General features: G+C 45.2%; 1 protein-coding gene across 3 annotated transcripts in view; it reads right to left on the bottom strand.

Moving 5' to 3' along the window:
- Nucleotides 1–20,604, bottom strand: part of minpp1b (multiple inositol-polyphosphate phosphatase 1b) — a 69,593-nt gene that overhangs the window by 16,716 nt on the left and 32,273 nt on the right. Inside the window, exons 4-5 of one of the 3 annotated variants that reach the window (XM_055647254.1) lie at nucleotides 9,053–9,404; nucleotides 1,620–2,838 (exon numbers count right to left, since the gene is read on the bottom strand). In XM_055647254.1, coding sequence (XP_055503229.1) covers nucleotides 2,785–2,838; nucleotides 9,053–9,404 — 406 coding nt within the window. In that variant the 3' untranslated portion in view covers nucleotides 1,620–2,784. Of the gene's footprint in view, nucleotides 1–1,619; nucleotides 2,839–8,061; nucleotides 9,405–20,604 lie in introns of those variants that run through there. The other 2 variants (XM_055647252.1, XM_055647253.1) reach the window with 2 other exon arrangements.

The raw sequence follows: 20,604 nt of genomic DNA, 5'->3' as shown, positions 1-20,604 counted from the left end.
CTGTTTGTATGCTTCGTTGTCACCTTCCCTTCAGCCAACAATGAACCATTCTACATTTCCTCGGTCTTCGTCTGCTTTGATCTGTCCTTTTCACACGTACATGCTCTTTGTCCCCTTCCATATCTCTAATTTTCCTCTCCCCTGACTCTCAGTCTGGATTTGAGTATAGGAGCAGGGAGGTTCTACTGCAGTTGTACAGGGTCTTGGTGACACCACACCTGGAGTATTGCGTACAGTTTTGGTCTCCTAATCTGAGGAAGGACATTCGTGCCATAGAGGGAGTGCAGAAAAGGTTCGCCAGACTGATTCCTGGGATGTCAGGACTTTTGTATGAAGAAAGACTGGATAAACTCGACTTGTACTCGCTAGAATTTAGAAGATTGAGGGGGGATCTTATAGAAACTTACAAAATTCTTAAGGGGTTGGACAGGCTAGATGCAGGAAGATTGTTCCCGATGTCGGGGAAGTCCAGGACAAGGGGTCACAGTTTAAGGATAAAGGGGAAATCTTTTAGAACTGAGACGAGAAAAACATTTTTTACACAGAGAGTGGTGAATCTCAGGAATTCTCTGCCACAGAATGTAGTTGAGGCCAGTTCATTGGCTATATTTAAGAGGGAGTTAGATATGGCCCTTGTGGCTAAAGGGATCAGGTGGTATGGAGGGAAAGCAGGTACAGGATACTGAGTTGGATGATCAGCCATGATCATATTGAATGGCGGTGCAGGCTTGAAGGACCGAATGGCCTACTCCTGCACCTATTTTTTATGTTTCTATGAAGAAGGGCCTCGACCCGAAACGTCACCAGTTCTTTCTCTCCAGAGATGCTGCCCATCCCGCTGAACACTTCAGCATTTTGTGTCTATCTTCGGTGTAAACCAGCATCTGCAGTTCCTCCCTATACATCTGTAATGTATAACGGCAGACTTTCTGCGACATGTTTGAATAGATATTTTACCAACAATGAGATGTATTCTGTAAATTATTTTTCTTCACCTGTACGAAGGTAAGTGGTTCTACACTTAGTTGGGTATGCGGATCTCTCATTACCTGAATGATTGAATGATATAGCATGGAAACAGGTCCCACCGAGAATGGCCCAATCATCAATCACCCGTTTACACTAGTTCCATGTCATCCCATTTTTACATCCGCTCCCTGCACACCAGGGGCATTTTACAGAAGCAATCAACAGTCTTTGGGGTGTGGGAGGAAACCGTGGTCACAGGGAGAACGTGCAGACTCCACACAGACAGCACCTGGGTCACTTGACGCTGCGAGGCAGCATCTCTGTAAAAGGAAAGGGAGAAGGGCATAGGCAAGCCATGCAAGACCAGCTTCTAGTTGCCTGAGGGAAGGTAGAGGGAGGAAGCCATTGTGGTGACCTTGCTCCTATACCATCTCCTCTTAGTCATAGAGTAATACAGCGTGGAAACAGGCCCTTCGGCCCAACTTGCCCGCACCGGCCAACATGTCCCAGCTACACTAGTCCCACCTGCCTGCGTTTGGTCCATATCCCTCCAAACCTGTCCTATCTATGTACATGTCTGTTTCTTAAACATTGGGATAGTCCCAGCCTCGACCACCTCCACTGGCAGCTTGTTCCATACACCCACCACCCTTTGGTAATTTGCGCGTAATTTACGCACGCATGATGCATTGTGACATAAGCATTGATGCGCGATCGCGCGCGGCACCCCAGGATTTTGGGATGTACAAAATCTTTGCGCGCCATCTGCCATCTTTACCCCTCAGATTCCCAATTAAATCTTTTCCCCTTCACCTTAAACCTATGTCCTCTGGGCGAGGGACTCTGTGCATCTACCTAATCCACTCCTCATGATTTTATAAGATCACCTCTATAAGATCTCCCCCCATCCTCATGCTCTCCAATGAATAGAGTCCCAACCTGCTCAACCTCTCGCTATAGCTCAGACCCTTTAAGGGTATGTCCCACTTGGCAATTTTTTTCGGCGACTCCCAGCATTATTGACTGATCTAAAGGGTCACCAAAAAATGTGTGCGTGATGCGGCGGTGTCGGGGCGCGACTACGTTTGATGCGCGGTGTTTTTTCAAGTGTGGCTACATTTTTTTTGTGTCGCCACTGGATTTTGAAATGTTCAAAATCTTTTGGCGACACTGACATGACGCCGGCAACCGCGGAAAAAAATGTAGTCCCGGCAACATCCTCGTAAAGCGTCTTCTACACTTCCTCCAAGACGTCCCGAGGGCACGAAGACCGATGGACTGGAGAGAAGAGGGACGGCTCGCTGGTGAACCGTAGGTTGTGGAGAAACGGTCGGGCCGCCAAGAACTAAGAGGGACTATCGGGACCTTATGACGATTACATGGCGATTCTTCATGTACTTTGTGTATTGTATGCAAACACAAAGAATGTCACCATGCCTAGGTATAGGCGGCAATAAAAAAATCATTGAATCACTGAATTGGCTCTTCTTAAATACTTCCTGAATCAATGATGCTTTAAAAGGACATGACGGAACATTTGCAATCCTCTCATATAATTAGATTGATAATCTGTTGTGAAAAATTATGACGTTCTCCAGATTTATCTTTATTTCCTCCATTACAATTTGAAATCCAATATCTTCCTCCCCTTGATCCATTTGGAATTTTTCCATCTATCACTGGTATTTTATTTTACACTGGGAATGGAGGGATATGGGTCACGTGCGTTTTGGTACATTGGCCTTCATCAGAGTATTCAGTATAGGGGTTGGGAAGGTCCTGTTGCAGTTGTAGAAGACGTTGGTGAGGCCGCTTTTAGAGTATTCTGCTCAGTCCGAGGCACCATGTTAGAGGAAAGATGTCGTCAAGCTGGAAAGGGTACAGAGATGATTTACAAGGATGTTGCCAGGACTAGAGGGTCTGAGCTATAGGGAGAGGTTGAGTAGGCTGGGACTCTATTGCCTGGAGCGCAGGAGGATGAGGGGTGATCTTATAGAGGTGTGTAAAATCGTGAGAGGAATAGATCGTGCAGATGCAGAGTAGGTGAATCAAGGTCCAGAGGACATAATAAGGTTTAAGATGAAGGGGAAAAGATGTAATAGGAATCTGAAGGGTAACTTTTTCACACAAAGGGTGGTGGGTGTATGGAACAAGCTGCCAGAGGAGGTAGTTGAGGCAGGGGCTATCCCAATGTTAAAGAAACAGTTCGACAGGTACAGGACACATATAGGACAGGCTTGGAGGGATATGGACCAAACGCAGGCAGGTGGGACTAGTGTAGCTGGGACATGTTGGTCGGTTTGGGCAAGTTGGGCTGAAGGGCCTGTTTCCACACTGTATCACTCTATGACTGTAGAACTATCGAAGATATATTACTGTAAATTACCAGAGATTATGAAGCAAAATTTATTTCCAGTATTCGTGGCTGCGGTAAGAACCATGACAATATTCAACATTGAAATGGGGCAACTATTGGGGGCGCTGCGGCAGAGTTGCTGCCTTTCAGCGCCAGAACCCGTTTCCACACTCTTTCATTCTATGACTCGAGTAGTTGAACTTGGCGTCATGTTCGGCAGGGACATTGTGGGCCGAAGGGCCTTTGCCTGTGCTGTACTGTTGTGTGTTCTCCTCTTCTATCGGGGAAAGGAACAGGGAGTTGGTTGAGCAAATCTGCTTTTTAAACCCTGATGTTTCGGGTCAAGACCTTTGTCAGTCTGAAGAAGGGTCTTGGCCAGAAATGTCACCCATTCCTTCTCTCTAGGGATGCTGCCTGTCCCGCTGAGTTACTCCAGCGTTTTGTGTCTACCTTCTATATATATATGCAGTTTTTGTGCAATATAAGTTTTTTTCCCTCTCTCGTTTATTATATTGTTTACAGTGTACTGTGTTTACATATTCTGTTGTGCTGCTGCATGTAAGTAGGAATTTCATTGTTTGATCTGAGACTCTTGACTTGTTTTATGCTGTTTGTTGAATGCTAGTTTACTCTGTCACTATTGTCTTTGCCGCAGGGAACTTGTTGAACTCCATCTTACCTCAATTGCTGACATATATGATTGAAGCTCATATCCTCGGAAGCTACAAGAGCCAGCTGGCAGGAGTATTCACAGGCATCTTTAACCTCCCTAATCCATTCAGTCGTTCTCACCTGCGCTTTAAGACCACTACCTTCCTGGTGCCAAAGAAAAGCAAGGTAGTGTGTCTCAATAACTACAGCCCACCCCCAGTGGCTCTGACATCCGCCATCGCGAAGTGTGTGTGTGTATATATCGAGAGGCTGGTTATGACGCGCATTAACTCCAGCCTCCCAGACAGCCTTGATCCACTGCAGTATGCCTACCCTCGCGATAAGACACAGTAAGATGGCAGACGCCATCAGACACCTACGGCTGTGTGGCCAATTCCTGCCCGAACTACACTTACGTTTGCCGAAGACGCTGCCATGGTGGGCTGGATGAACAAAGACGAGACTGGGTACAGGGAAACGATAGAGAACTTAGTCACATGGAGTCAATACGCCAATCTGTCCTTCAACAGAGTCATAGAGTGATACAGTGTGCAAAAATAGGACCTTTGGCCCAACTTGCCCCTCATGTCCCAGCTACACTAATCCCATCTTCCTGTGTTTGGTCCATATCCCCCCAAACATGTCCTATCCATATACCTGTCTAACTATTTCTTAAATGTTGGGATAGTCTCAGCCTCAACTACCTCCTCTGGCAGCTTGTTCCATACACCCACCACCCTTTGTGTGAAAATGTTACCCCTCAGATCCCTATTAAATATTTTCCCCTTCACCTTAAACCTATGTCCTCTGGTCCTTGATTCACCTACTCTGGGCAAGAGACTCTGTGTATCTACCCAATCTATTCCTCTCGTGATTTTATACAATGTCAGCAAGACAAAGGAGCTAATTATTGACTTGGAGAAACAGGGTAGTGTACATACTCCAGTCAGTAATGGTGTCAAAGTGGAGAAGGTTGATAGCTTCAAGCTCCCAGGTGTAAATATCACCTACAATATGTCTTGGACCAAGCTGCACACTGAAGCTACGGCTAAGCAAACACACCAATGCCTCTCCTTGCTCAGGAGACAAAGGATGTTTGGCATGACTCCAACGACTTACGAACTTCTGCATTATAGAAGGGAGGTATCACAACTTAGTTTGACAAGAGGTCCGTATAGGACCACAGGAAATTGCAGAGAGTTGTGGATTACCCCCATCCATCACAAACCTACCTTCCTCCCCCATGGACTCCACCTACACTCCACCCTGCCTCGGGAAAGCAGCCAACAAAATCAAGGACCATTTACATCCTGAACATTCCCTCTTCTCCCCTCTGCTGTTGGAAAGAAGATGTAAAAGCACAAAAGCGCATATACCAGCAGATTCAGGAACAGCTTCTCCACTCTCATAATTTAAAAGTGTAGTCCTGATCTTCCAGCCTGCTTCATTGCGGCATTTGCACTTGTTTTTAAAAATAATCAACACTTTCTCTATACCTGCAATGCTATTAGGCTATAACAATCTGGCATTTTTCTCTTTGTACCTGTGTATGTCTTGATTGTACGCATGTATAGTAATGAGTTAAAGGAACAGCACACACACAAAGATGTTTAACTGTATGTTGGTACATGTGACTATTAAACTAAACTAACTTAAATTATTTTAAAAAATGAATCTAGATTGCACCCCATTCCACAAACTTTGCCCTACTTGATTTTATCGTGGTCTTGCTATATCTAGAATTTAATAACAATCTTTATCATGTTAAAAACATCTCAAGACACTTCTCTCCTTTCAGATTATTTATTCATTTGGGCTTGTTACTCATAACTAAGCCAGGTATGGCTAATTCACCGATCAGTTCCAAAAATATATTTTTTCATAAAAACTTCCCATAAAATATCTTTGCTATTATCACTCTGGCTATTTGATGTGGAAAACAAAAGTCTCTCATGCTTTGCTGATCTCCGTTCATATATATCCTCTGTAACATCACTACTATCCAAGTCTGTAAATAACATCCAACTGAGCCCTGCACACTAGCACTGAATTCACTGATTTTCCACTGACCACTAAACAAATGCTGATCCACTTTCATTCAACTGCTGTAATATTGGATATCAGATATTTTGTCAGGATGATACTTGCTTGGAAACAAACATTAGTTGGGACAGAACAAGACACAAACTGCTGGAGTAACTCAGCTGGTCAGGCAACATCTCTGGGGAACGTAGATGGATACGTGATTTTTAGGATCGGGGTCCTCCTTCTGAAGAAGGGTCTTGACCCAAAATGTCATCTAACCACATCCTCCAGAGATGCTGTCTGATCTACTGAGTTACTCCAGTGCCTTGTGTCTCCTTTTGTAAACCAGCATCTGTAGTTCTCCATTTGGTTGGGGAGTTAGAACTCTAAAGTGTTACGTAAGATGCAAATACCAATTATAGGTAAGCCACTACAGTAACTCTGCAGGTCAGGCTGCATCTCTGGAGGACATGGATAGGTGATGTTTGGTCAGAAGGAGGATCCTGAGCCGAAATGTCACCTATCCACCTTCTCCAGAGATGCTGCCTGACCCGCTGACTTATGCCCCTGTCCCACTTCGGAAACCTGAACGGAAACCTCTGGAGACTTTGCCCCCCCACCCAAGGTTTCCGTGCGGTTCCCGGAAGTTGCAGGTGGTTGCCAGAGGTTGCAGGTAGTGGAAGCAGGTAGGGAGACTGACAAAAACCTTCGGGAACTGCACGGAAACCTTGGGTGGGGCGCAAAGTCTCCAGAAGTTTCCGTTCAGGTTTCCTAAGTGGGATAGGGGCATTACTTTAGCATTTTGTGTCTTCTCCTGTAAATCTGCATCTGTAGTTCCTTGTGTTTCCATTTAGTTGGAACAACTAGTTAGAATTATATAAGTATAGAGAGATTATGTAAAAGACAAACAATGCTGGGAAAGACACAGAGTGCTGGAGTAACTCAACGAGTCAGGCAGCATCTCTGGAGAACATGACTAGGTGATGTTTTGGGTCAGGATCTAAAGAATTTTACAAGTGTAGAGAGATTATGTAAGGTACAAAAAATATTTCAACTTCACTTCCTTAAATGCTATTCGAGCACAAATTAATATAAGGGACAGCGAAGCTTTGGAATCACTTCTTCTGAACTTATGAAAAGTGGTCGCAAAGAAGCCAGGTCACACTGGTCTGAGTGCAATTTCATGCCACACTGGTCTTAACTTAAGAGCTCAGACTGAACTTCTGCAGCTGTTGGTCACCAAGTTACAACACAAAGGACATGAAAATACTGTTGCACTGTTAACATAATAATGGCTGGGAAATATACATGTGCACATGATTTTTGTGGAACTTCACCAATAAATTTATGAATCATTAATAAACAACCTCGTTAGAACCAAAAGAGAAGCATAATACAGGTCCATCACTGATCTCCCAGCAACAGGTGGTCCAGCGCCTCCTTTGATCCGGAGAAAATTACGAGTGCACTTGAAATCCCTCTGGAAGTCCCCCCTTAAATGTGGAGCTCTAGGCCGGGTGAGGCAGCGGATCTCGACCTTATCCGTACTTCCGCGGCTGATAGGTGGGTCAAATTTGCCCCCTGTGGCAGGGCCTCTGGAACTCCGGCCCGGTTGGAGCCGCCAGATCCGTTCCCACAGCCGACTTTGCGGGCCGGTATCTCGGCCCCTCGGCGGCCCCTTCCGGAGGCCGTGACCTCTGTTGGCCCGGCAAAACGGATAAATAATTCCAGAAAGACTCTGGAACCAAGCGTGCCGGAAAATCCGTGGTGGGCCTGTAATTCAGGTGCTAGATGATTTTCCATCAATGGCTGATCATCAGATGTCCATCTTTCTATTCTGAGAGGGCTTGGACTGGAAACGTTACCTGTGTCTCCGTGTACAGACGTTTCCTGTCCTGCTGGGCATTTAGAGAAATTTCTATTTTTATCTCGGATGAACCGGCTGTTGGATTAATTGCCAAAGATCCATACAAACCCAACGCAACCTTTTCTTTAGAGGTGTGTATGAAGGAACTTCAGATGCTGGTTTAAATTGAAGATAGACACAAAATGCTGGAGTAACTCAGCGGGATAGGCAGCATCTCTGGAGAAAAAGAGTGTGCCTATCTTTTCTTTAGACGTACAGGAGTTTCGAAACTTTCAACGATAACAAATCCATTCGAAACAGCTACACCCGCGATGCTGCTTACAGAGAACATCAGTTAACAACGACTGAAGTGAGTGTGACACATAAGAGAAATTATAATTTCCTGTCCCAAAATATGCAATTTGTTCCCAGCCGATTTTCAAGAAATATATTGAGTCACATTTTGAGTTGTGTGGAAAAGAAGACGAACTAAAAATTAAACAAAACCAACCCAACCCCCATCTGAGTTAACTCATGAGTCATCATAAGGCAGACACAAAAAGCTGCAGTAACTCAGCGGTTCAGGCAGCATCTCTGGGAAAAAAGGGCTAGGCGACGTTTCGGGTCGAGACCCCTCTTCAGACTGAGAGTCAGGGGAAAGGGGAAGGAGAGATAGAGACAGTACTTAGGAGAAATGAATGGAAAAAGCAACGGCAATCAAGGGTAAAGCAATCGGCCATTGTTAGGTAGGAAGGAACTGTAGATGCTGGTTTAAATCGAAGATAGATACAAAATGCTGGACAGGCACATCTCTGGAGAGAAGGAATGGGTGACGTTTCGGGTCACCCATTCCTTCTCGCCAGAGATGCCGCCTGTCCCGCTGAGTTACTCCAGCACTTTGGGTTTATCTAGGCCATTGTTGGGTTTGGGATAGATGACAACGAGTTATGCAGACAAATGAACTCAACAGGACAACAGTAAAAGTAGTACGATGACTAGGGTGGGGGAGGGACGGAGTACTGTTTATATCTCTCGTTTCCATTTTCCCACACTCTCAACCCGAAACGTCACCTATTCCTTTCCTCCGGTCCCGACCCGCAGTTACTCCAGCTTTTGGTTTGAACCAGCGTCTGCAGTTTCTTCCCAGCTCATAGGTCATCACGTTGTGCACTATCTAACTCTTCCCTCGAGGCAAACTCACATACATTGCTAAACTTCAGTGTGTCAATAAGATGCTGGTAGTGGTTCTTCACTTCGTCGTAGTCCGAGACAAGTTTCCCGCTCTGAGGAAACGGCAGAGGCCTTTCGTTCAGGAACAACTGGAGCTTGTACTTTTCCCCGAGGCTCTGGGCTTCATGGCATTGGTACAGCACAAGGATCAGGTTTGCGGCAAGAGGCGAAATCCGCCCGCTTCTAAACTTGCGATTCCTCTGCTCTTCAAAATTGCTCGCTAGTAAGGGCCGTTCATCCTGAAAATACCCCATGAGAGTCAAAACTGGCAGGAGGGTCTCTGCATGGCCAAATCGCAAGACAGCGGGGTGTGATATCGTTTGGTTCCTGTGTACAAAAGAGAAGGAAAATACTTAGAGTCATTATGAAAATACTTTTCGAAGGATTTGGCACAAAGTGAGCCTCTACAGACTGACTCCGTTACTGTTTTGTATTCATTAGTGGAGAATTTACAGTCACCCTTGAGTTCAGGGATTTTGCAGCAAAGTGCCTTCTGCCATTTTGTGCTTATACTAACATAAGTTCTTTACTTTTGTCAAAACATCATCCGATCTTTTAAATTTGGTTCTGTATTTATTCTGCACATTGCGCTGTGAATATTTTGTGTCTTTGAAGCCCCTGGGGAAAATTAGTCAAATTCCCTCCAGTCACAAATTTTTCCTTTTGTTACAACGAAACCCAAATGATCTAGCCAACTCCAACATTCAAAACAGTAAAGCACCAGACACCTCAAATGCCCCAATTATTTGCACTAATTTTCCACAAAGTCTGACTGGCTGTGATTCAGAGGGGAAAGAATTTGGCAATGCTTCAGGTTTACAAAGTTTCCAAGTTGGATAAAGAGAATGCTCAGACGCATAAAATGAGAGCGTCAAGGGAATGCTAATCCGTTTCCCTGTACTTTGTGAGTTACAGGACAACATAATATGGAGAGCAGAGCTAGCATGCTAATTGTTTTTTCCCTAGTCTGTTTTAACGAATGGGACAAAGGAACAGCTAAAGGCAATTAGAAATAATCTGCCAACCAGAATGTAAACTGACTGGGGCTCTGCATGCCAAAGCTGTAAGTATGGCATAATTCTTACAAAGAATTCTTACATAATAGCTGCAGAAGTCAAAGGGTTAAAATATGGGCGGCATGGTGGCGCAGCAGTAGAGTTCCTGCCTAACCGTGCCAGAGACCCGGGTTCGATCCTGACTACGGGTGCTTGTCCCGTGAACTGTGTGATTTTTCTCCGGGATCTCCGGTTTCATCCCGCAATCCAGTACTACCATCCAATACATGTATCTGTATTGCCTCTCAAGTGGTTTGAGTTTACCAGGTTATTCAGTCTGCTGAAACAAGGAATTGCAAGTGCTGGTTTTGGAAAAAAAAAACACAATGTGTTGGAGAAAGTCATCAGATCTGGCAGCTTCTTCGGTGAATATGGATTGGTGAAGTTTTGGGCTGGGACCCATCTTCAGAATGATTCTGATGGATGGGTGAGGTGGCAGGTGGGTGAAGATAGCTGTTGAAGGGTCCTGCAGTAAATGCCATCTATCCATGTTCTCCAGAAATGCAGCCTGACCCATTGAGGTACTCCAGTACCTTGTGTCCTCCAGGCAAGTCACAGGTGGAGACAGGTGAGGGGGGAGGGGTATGATAGACTGATGATTGGGCAAAGGCTGGAGTTTTTAAGGCAAAAAGATTGAGATAAAGGACAGCTGAGGTGCGAATTACAAAGCTGGTGGAAGGGGACGGGGCGGGGAAAGGGGGAGGATGGATGGGAGTCTAGGCGCTCAAGGAAGAGAGGAGGGAAAAAATGGGGTACCATGGCCAATGAGCCTTAATCAAAGGAAGTCATTCAAGCAAACTTTTTGGATTTAAATATCTTGATGCAAGTCATCTAAAGGAAAAAGCATATGTGACCTCTAACATTGCTCACAGCAGGGAAGATTATGGAATGTAATTTAAACACAGCACTTGTGATTTGGAGGTTTGCATGCGGCATTGAACGGTGACCTGCGCACAATCTCCATCTGCTTCCTCCCTGCTTCTGCTTCCTTTGTCTTCCGCAAATTCTTTACTTGTTCAAAAGCAGTTCAATCTTTAACTTATTCCAAACATGGCGGAATATTGCCGAATCCTACTTCTTTGTTTTGGTGATACAGCGCAGGAAACAGGCTCCTTCGGCCCACCGCGTCTGCACCAGCGACCGGCGATTCCTGCACGCTAACGCTATCCTACGCACACGAGGTACAATTTACAATGATACCAAAGACAATACCAAAACCAACAACCGACAAAGCCAAAGACAATTAACCTACAAACCTGTACGTCTTTGGAGTGTGGGAGGAAACTGGAGATCCCGGAGAACATACAAACTCCGTACAGACAAGTACCCAATGGATTGCCCTCCAAAAATAATGTAACCATTTAAATGATTTTTATCATTTTATGATAACTTAATGGCCTCCACTGCCGTCTGTGGCCACGAATTCCACAGATTCACCGCCCTCTTCCCCCTCATCTCCATTCTGAAAGGTACGTCCTCTTTTTTTGAGGCTGTGTTCTCTGGTTATGGACTCTCCCATTATGGGAAACGTCCTTTCTACATCCACTCTATCTATGCCTTTCATTATCCAGTAGGTTTCAATGAGATCCCCGCTTATCCTTCCAAAGGTGTGCTTTTGCCAACTCATCATTTTACTTGGTTGTCAAAAACACAACATTCTACACCAATAATTTTCAAATTGCTTTTGCTTCCCCTTCCCCCCTCCCCTCCCCTCCTCCTCCTGTAGTCAGGCTAAAAGGAACATATATCCTAATATCCAGTAGTTAAGACAACCCCATCAAAGGCACACAAAAACCACGCTTTATTTGGATGGATAAGCAAAAATCACCTGCAGGTAAGTCAACAAACACATGGATTACATAAAAGAGTGACAGGAAAATATTAAGATGAACATCCTGGTTTTAAATCCTGTTCAGTGAAGATTTCCATTAACTAATGAGAGGAATGTTGACTAAACCCGAGAATGCAAAGGGAGGGAAAAAAATAACAGGAAAGAAATGTTAAAGGATTATAACAAACCTTATGTAATTATCTCTAATCTTCCAGTAGCTTTTTTTGTAAAATGATTTAACTTGCTCAGATTTGAATGACTTAAAACATACAACAAAACCTCAACATAATTATTAAATAAATTAAAAATAATAATAAATAGACACGAAATAAATAATAAACAGGTAAACATTGTGCTGCTATTCAGTAAAATATTATTGCAGAAAAGAAAATTAATTTAGAAAATGTAATAAATAGAATTTAAAGTATGTCTTGTTCCATGGTCAGATGTGTTCACCCTGCTAAGCAAAGGATGTCATTAAGTTAGAAAGCGTGCAGAGAAGATTTACCAGGACGTTGCCAGGACTCGAGGGCCTGAGCTATGTATTGATAACTATTGGGCAAGCTAGGACTTTATTCCTTGGAGCGCAAGAGGCTAAGGGGTGATCTCATAGGAGCTGGAAAGAGTGCAGAGAAGATTTACAAGAGTGTTGCCAGGCCTGAGTTATAGGGAGAGGTTAGGCAGGCCAGGACTTTATTCCTTAGAGCACAGGAGGATGAGGAATGAATGCACAGAGTATTTTACCCAGAGTAGGGGAATCATGGCTAGTTTTCACGGGGCGACTTGACGCAAGATGTAGCCAGAGTGGAGTGGTCGTGGTCTAGCACGATATCACACGATATAACGGGGGTAGAGTAAAGAGTTGCTACGGTACTCGGAAATTCTGTCATTTGTACGAGTGACTTGTCCGTCTCCCGATCTTTCCCGTTAATCGTGAATGAACATCATGGACTGTAGTGTAGTTAATCACGTGGCACAAATGATGTTACTTTGTTGTCACACACTATATTGGTTTTTTTCACCCAAGCTCTTTAATGAGCTGAAGAATAATCTGTGTTTTTTTAGACAAATGTTGTTTGGTGTGATGCACCTTCTCTCAATATGTGCAAGAAGTCGTCTTTTTATTTTGTCAAATATGAATTAGCACTGTATCGCACATTGACCGTGATGATTGTGTTATTTTATGATCTACTGAGAGGTGAAACTTTCAGTCTGAAGAAGGCTCTCGACCCGAAACGCCACCCGTTCCTTCTCTCTTGAGATGCTGCCTGTCCCGCTGAGTTGCTCCAAGCAACTGGTGTCTATCTTCAAAAAGGACTGACCAGGACAGCCTCTCTCTCTCTCTCTCTCTCTCTCTCTCCCTCCCTCTCTCTCACACAGGCATGAATGGATGAACTCCGCAGGCCAGGCAGCATCTACGGAGGGAAATGGACAGGCGACCCATTCTTCAGGCTGCGTTATGTCTCTCTCCCCCCCCCCCCCCCCCCCCCCCCCCCCCTCACCCCAACTCCCACACGAATGCTGGAGAAACTCAGCGGGTGCAGCGGGGCCGAAACGTTGTCTATTTCCTTCGTTCCATAGATGCTGCTGCACCCGCTGAGTTTCTCCAGCATTCGCGTGTGTAGGTGGGAGAGTTGGGGGGGGGGGGGGGGGGGGAGAGAGAGAGATAAGGCAGCCTGAAGAATGGGTCGCCTGTCCATTTCCCTCCGTAAATGCTGCCTGGCCCGCGGAGTTCATGCCTGTGTGAGAGGGAGGGAGAGAGAGAGAGAGAGAGAGAGGCACACACAAGGTGGACGCGAAATTTCACCTGCCTGTTTCAGTGACAGACACCCACCGCCAGTAAATGAAGACACCCCCATCTGTCTCCCCCTCCTCTCCCTCGACTCCCCCACCTTTCCCTCCCTACTCCAGTCCCGTCCTGACCCCCTGGGAAACTGAAGGTTTCCCGCTGTAATTAAAGAGTTCCCACGGTAGACTGTAAAACTGGGACCCTGGTTCTGGACTCCCCCCAACATCGGGAACATTCTTCCTCCATCTAGCCCGTAGATACGATTAGACAGGTTATTTAATTCAATTAATGATTTCTATCGCCCAGCCTCTCATCTTTCAATCGGGTTCGGCCAGGAAGGAACTGCAGATGCTGGATTAAAACGAAGATAGACACAACATGTAGCTCAGCGGGACAAGCAGCATATCAGAAGGGTCTCGACCCGAAATGTCACCCATTCCTTCTCCCCAAAGATGCTGCCTGCCGTCGAACTCATTCTCTTTAAACCGGCATCTGCTGTTCCTTCCGACACATACACAAGAAATAAGCAACTTTTCGGGCCGAAACGTTGCCTATTTCCTTTGTTCCATAGATGCTGCTGCACCCGCTGAGTTTCTCCAGCATTTGTGTGTGTGGGTGGGAGTTGGGGGGTAGAGAAATAAGGCAGCCTGAGGAAAGGCTCGCCTGTCAATTTCCCTCTGTAGATGCTGCCTGGCCCGCGGAGTTCCTCCAGTTAGAAACTGCTTTCAGACAAAAAGAGACACACTGACATTAATGAAATGCTTGTTAGCTAGTTTTATTAGATTTGTATGTAAATAGCAAACTGGCTGGATTCACTCTATCCAACTTCCGGGTTCACCGTTCGCAGGAGTTCCCACGGTGACCGCAAGAGTTACTACGGATATCGCACTGGCCACTACGTTCATAAAATGTTGCAATGCTCAACCACAAGTGTACAAGTCACTCTTGGACAAATTCAAACATGTTTGAATTTTCTCCCGAGTACCCAAGTTACACGATTACCTGCCGTTAGCGCCACGGTGGTCCACGAATGCCGTACTGTTACCGCACGAGGTTCCCACGATGTTAAACTCTGGTTACCTCTTGCGTCAAGTCGCACCGTGAAAAGGGGGTTTCAAGAACCAGAGGACATAGACTTAAGGTGAGAGGGGGAAGATTTTATAGGAAAGTGAGGGACAACTTTCTCCATACAGGGGGTTGTCGATATATGAACGAGCAGCAAGAGGAGATAGTTGAGGCAGGTAGTATAACAACATTAAAAGCATTTTGACGGGTTCAAGGATAGTAAAGATTTAAAGAGATTTGGGCCAACGCTGGCAGGTGGGACTAGCATAGATGGGGGGGGCATCCCGGTCAGTATGGGCAAGTTGGGTGTTACATGATTATGACAATGATATTTTTAGTTAAATTGGTTTTCAAAGAGGTTAAAACATTGGAACAAAAATCTTTTCAAATGTCAATCGAAGCCTAAACACAGACTTCTTCACATATGGCAGAAAAAACATTAGGCTGAGACGTAAAGCTGGGAGTGCAGGGAGCTTGGGCTGATCAGGAGGTTTAAGGCCAGGGAAGGTATGGAGAAGGCTCGAAGGACAAGGTGTGGGGGAGTAATGCAGGACAGAGATTGGAGCGGGGCGGGTTATGAAGACCAAAGGAAAACCTGTAAGTACAGGAGTTATTTTAGTGTGTAAGATAGAACTGCAGATGCTGGTTTCAACCCAAGATAGACACAAAAAGTAAGTAAGTTTATTGGCCAAGGAATTCACATACAAGGAATCTGCCGTGGTGCTCCGCCCACAAATAACAATATGACATACAGTGACAGTTACAAAGCTGGAGTAACTCAGCAGGACAGGCAGCAGCTCTGGAGAAAAATCAATATTCATACCACTGGGCTGTAAGCTGCCCAAGCTGTCCAATTTCTTCAGCAGGATCACTAAAACAGTAATGAACAAACAATAATGCAAGAAGGAGACACGAAGAACTGCAGATGCTGGTATACGAAAAATATATACAAAATGCTGGAGGAACTCAGTGGGACCCTGCTGAGTCACTCCAGCACTTGTGTCTTTCGAAATAATAATGTAACATGCACTGTGGCACAGCGGTAGAGTTGCTGCCTTACAAAGCTGGAGACCTGGGTTCGATCACGACTATGGGTGCTGTCTGCACGGAGTTTGTACGTTCTCCCCCGTTAGTTTTCTCCGGGATCACCGGTTCCCTCGCTCACACAAAAGACATGCAGGTTTGTAGGTTAATTGGCTATGGTTTGTATACTTGGGATAAGTGTAAATTGTCCCTAGTGTGTGTAGGCTTGTGTTAATGTGCGGGGATTGCTGGTCGGTGCGGACTCGGTGGGCTGAAGAGCCTGTTTACGCGCTGTATCTCTAAACTAAACTAAACTAATTTCTGACATGGAAACTTCAACCAAAATGTAAATGCAATACATTCTGGGAAATGTTAATCAAGTTTACAAGTACGACACCAAATGATCCTGAAATTATTGTACTTGTGCTTCAGTCGGTGAAATCATTTTCAATTAGGTGTCCAGGGTCTTGGTGAGACCACACCTGGAGTATTCCGTACAGTTTTGGTCTCCAAATCTGAGGAAGGACATTATTGCCATAGAGGGAGTGCAGAGACGGTTCACCAGACTGATTCCTGGGATGTCCGGACTGTCTTATGAAGAAAGACTGGATAGACTTGGTTTATACTCTCTAGAATTTAGAAGATTAAGAGGGGATCTTATAGAAACTTACAAAATTCTTAAGGGGTTGGACAGGCTAGATGCAGGAAGATTGTTCCCGATGCTAGGGAAGTCCAGGACAAGGGGTCACAGCTTAAGGATAAGGGGGCAATCCTTTAAAACCGAGATGAGAAGAACTTTTTTCACACAGAGAGTGGTGAATCTCTGGAACTCTGCCACAGAGGGTAGTTGAGGCCAGTTCATTGGCTATATTTAAGAGGGAGTTAGATGTGGCCCTTGTGGCTAAGGGGATCAGGGGGTATGGAGAGAAGGCAGGTACAGATAACTGAGTTGGATGATCAGCCATGATCATATTGAATGGCGGTGCAGGCTCGAAGGGCCGAATGGCCTACTCCTGCACCTAATTTCTATGTTTCTATGTTTCAATTGTGTAACAGCTGCACTCCATCTACCTTCTAGGCAAGAAGACTTATTTTCCTGCCTATTACTTTCTTGGAAAGGCTACTTAATAAAAATATTTTTTAGTCGGCGACATACTCTCAAATCAAAGGTCACTATTAAATATGTTGAATATTGTTATTTTGAATGTCCTAATCACTGGAATGCTAAATGTACTTTATGTAATGCAATCTAAATCTGGTTATGATCAATCCTAGACACAACATTGCGATATTTGTGCAGGATTGGTTTTGCTAATACGTCTGTTAATTTTTCCCCCCTGTGCACACTAACATTTCTGTGCACTTTATCCGACTGTGCGTGTTGCACTTTTCAGAGAGCGTACAAAGGGCTTTTTCTTTTAAACACATGAAAATGGAGCCACAATATACAAAAGTATTGTCTAGGATTATTTTGAGTACCAGTCTCTCAATCACCTCATAATGCCCCGACCGATGAAGGCAAACGTACAAACTTTACCAATTTAACACTTTCCAGCAGTGGTCATAGTCCCCAACATACTTCTGCATACCAATACTGTTAAGGGTCTTGCCATTCACCATAGACCTTCCGCTTACATTCGACCTACATAGAAAACATAGAAAAAAGGTGCAGGAGTAGACCATTCGGCCCTTCGAGCCTGCACCGCCATTCAATATGATCCATGGCTGATCATCCAACTCAGTATCCCGTACCTGCCTTCTCTCCATACCCCCTGATCCCTTCAGGCACAAGGGTCACATCTAACTCCCGCTTAAATATAGCCAATGAACTGGCTTCAACTACCTTCTGTGGCAGAGAGTTCCAAAGATTCACCACTCTGTGTGAAAAATGTTTTTCTCATCTCGGTCCTAAAGGATTTCCCCTCTATCCTTATCTACCAATGTGCAATATCTCGCATTTGTTTGAATTAATATCCATCTCCATAAATATCCAATAGTTACTCGCTGAGACTCTTAGAAACATAGAAAATAACTGCAATAGCCTATATGGCCCTTTGAGCCAGCACAACCATTCAATGGTTGATCATCCAAAATCAATACCCCTTTCCTGCTTTTTTCCTATATCCCTTAATTCCGTTAGCCCTAAGAGCTATATCTAACTCTCTTGAAAACATCCAGTGAATTGGCCTCTACTGCCTTCTGTGGTAGAGAATTCTGCGGATTCACAACTCTTTGGGTGAAAAAGTTTTTCCTCATCTCAGTCCCTTATTTTTAAACTGTGACCCCTGGTTCTGGACTCCCCCAACATAGGGAACATTTTTCCCGCATCTAGCCTGTCCAATCCCATAAGAATGTTACATGTTTCTATGAGTTCCCCTCTCATCCTAAATTCCAGTGAATATAAGCCCAGTCGATTCATTCTTTCCTTCTGATGGCAGCTCTATGCAACCACCTCTTTCAGCAAAGAGGCAATATTCCTATGGGAACGTCGCCCAAAGGATCATCCCAAGTCCCTACTCTATCATTATCTTGATTTGGAAGTACATCACCAGTGCCTGCAGACTTGCTCACTGCGGGCCCGCCTCACTCGGTGGGCCTGGCTCACCCGCCACGGACCGAGGATCTCGTACGGTGGAGGATCCCAGAAATGAGTAGGTCAACCTATAATGAGCCTTTGTCGGCACTGGACCTGGACTCGCTGAAGTTCGGGGGAACATAGAAACATAGAAATTAGGTGCAGGCGTAGGCCATTCGGCCCTTCGAGCCTGCACCGCCATTCATATGATCATGGCTGATCATCCAACTCAGTATCCTGTACCTGCCTCGGCCCTCTGGCCCTTGGCCACAAGGGCCACATCTAACTCCCTCTTAAATATAGCCAATGAACTGGCCTCAACTACCCTCTGTGGCAGAGAGTTCCAGAGATTCACCACTCTCTGTGTGAAAAAAGTTCCAGTTTTAAAGGATTTCCCCCTTATCCTTAAGCTGTGACCCCTTGTCCTGGACTTCCCCAACATCGGGAGCAATCTTCCTGCATCTAGCCTGTCCAACCCCTTAAGAATTTTGTAAGTTTCTATAAGATCCCTCTCAGTCTCCTAAATTCTAGAGAGTATAAATCAAGTCTATCCAGTCTTTCTTCATAAGACAGTCCTGACATCCCAGGAATCAGTCTGGTGAACCTTCTCTGCACTCCCTCTATGGCAAGAATGTCCTTCCTCAGATTTGGAGACCAAAACTGTACGCAATACTCCAGGTGTGGTCTCACCAAGACCCTGTACAACTGCAGTAGAACCTCCCTGCTCCTGTACTCAAATCCTTTTGCTATGAAAGCTAACATACCATTCGCTTTCTTCATGCCTGCTGCACCTGCATGCCTACTTTCAATGACTGGTGTACCATGACACCCAGGTCTCACTGCATCTCCCTTTTTCCCAATCGGCCACCATTTAGATAATATAACGAGGGGGACCTCATTGAACAGAATAGTGAAGGGCTTGGACAGAGTGGGTGTGGAGAGGATGTTTCCACTCGTGGGAGAGTCCAGGACGAGAGGTCAGAGCCTCAGAATTAAAGGATGTTCTTTTAGGAAGGAGACGAGGAGAAATGTCTTCAGAGGGTGGTGAATCTGTGGAATTCTTTGCCACAGGAGGCTGTGGAGGCCAAGTCAGTTGATATTTTTAAGGCAGAGATAGAGATTCTTGATTAGTACGCGTGTCAGGGGTTATGGGGAGAAGGCAGGAGAATGGGGTTAGGAGATACATCAGCCATGATTGAATGACAGAGTAGAATTGATGGGCCGAATGGCCCGATTCAACTCCTGTCGATTATGACCTTCTGACCCGCTCGGCAGGCACAGCTCACCCGCCCAGAGGGGTCAGACGGAGGGCCGGTAGGCAGAGTGACTGCGGGGAATAATGCACGGCCTCGATGGTGGAGCGGGCCGCTGGAGGCCTTCAACACCCGGGGGTCCGGGACCACCCTCTTCCTCCTCATCTCCATTCTAACGGTAAGTCCTTTTTTGCTGTGTCCTCTGGTTCTAGACTCTCCCATTACTGGAAATATCCTTCCCACGTTCGCTCTATCTGAGCTTTTCATTATCCAGTAGGTTTCATTGAGATCCCCGCTTATCCTTTCGAAGGTGTGCTTTTGCCAACTCATGATTTTACTTGGTTGTCAAAAACACAACATTCTACACCAATAATTTTCAAATTGCTTTTGCTCCCCACACCCCCCCTCCCTCCCCTTCCCCTCCCCCTCCCCTCCTGTAGTTAGGCTAAAAGGAACATATATTCTAATATCCAGTAGCTAGAACAAATCCATCAAAGGCACACAGAAACCGCACTTTATTTGGATGGATGAGCAAACATCACCTGCAGGTAGATCAACAAACTCATGGATTAGATAAAAGCGTGATATTAAGATGAACATCCTAGTTTTAAATCCTGTTCAGTGAAGATTTCAATTAAGTAATGAGAGGAATGTTGACTAAACCCGAGAATGCAAAGGGAGGAAAAAAATAACGGGAAAAGAAATGTTAAAGGATTATAACAAACCTTGTGTAATTATCTCTAATCTTCCAGTAACTTTCTTTGTAAAATGAGTTAACTTGCTCAGATTTTACAGACGGGGGAGCCTCAACCGCGCCGATGCAGGGGCTTCGATCACTCCGACTGCGGATGGTTCGACAGTCCCGGCCGCGGGAGAATAAAGAGGGAAGAAGATTGGACTTTATTGCCTTCCATCACAGTGAGGAATGTGGGGAAT

This window comes from Leucoraja erinacea, chromosome 15 (genome assembly GCF_028641065.1).
Source record: "Leucoraja erinacea ecotype New England chromosome 15, Leri_hhj_1, whole genome shotgun sequence".
Taxonomy (NCBI): Eukaryota; Metazoa; Chordata; class Chondrichthyes; order Rajiformes; family Rajidae; genus Leucoraja; species Leucoraja erinaceus.
The sequence above is the reverse complement of the archived record's forward strand: the minus strand, read 5'-3'. Positions and strand labels throughout refer to the sequence as shown.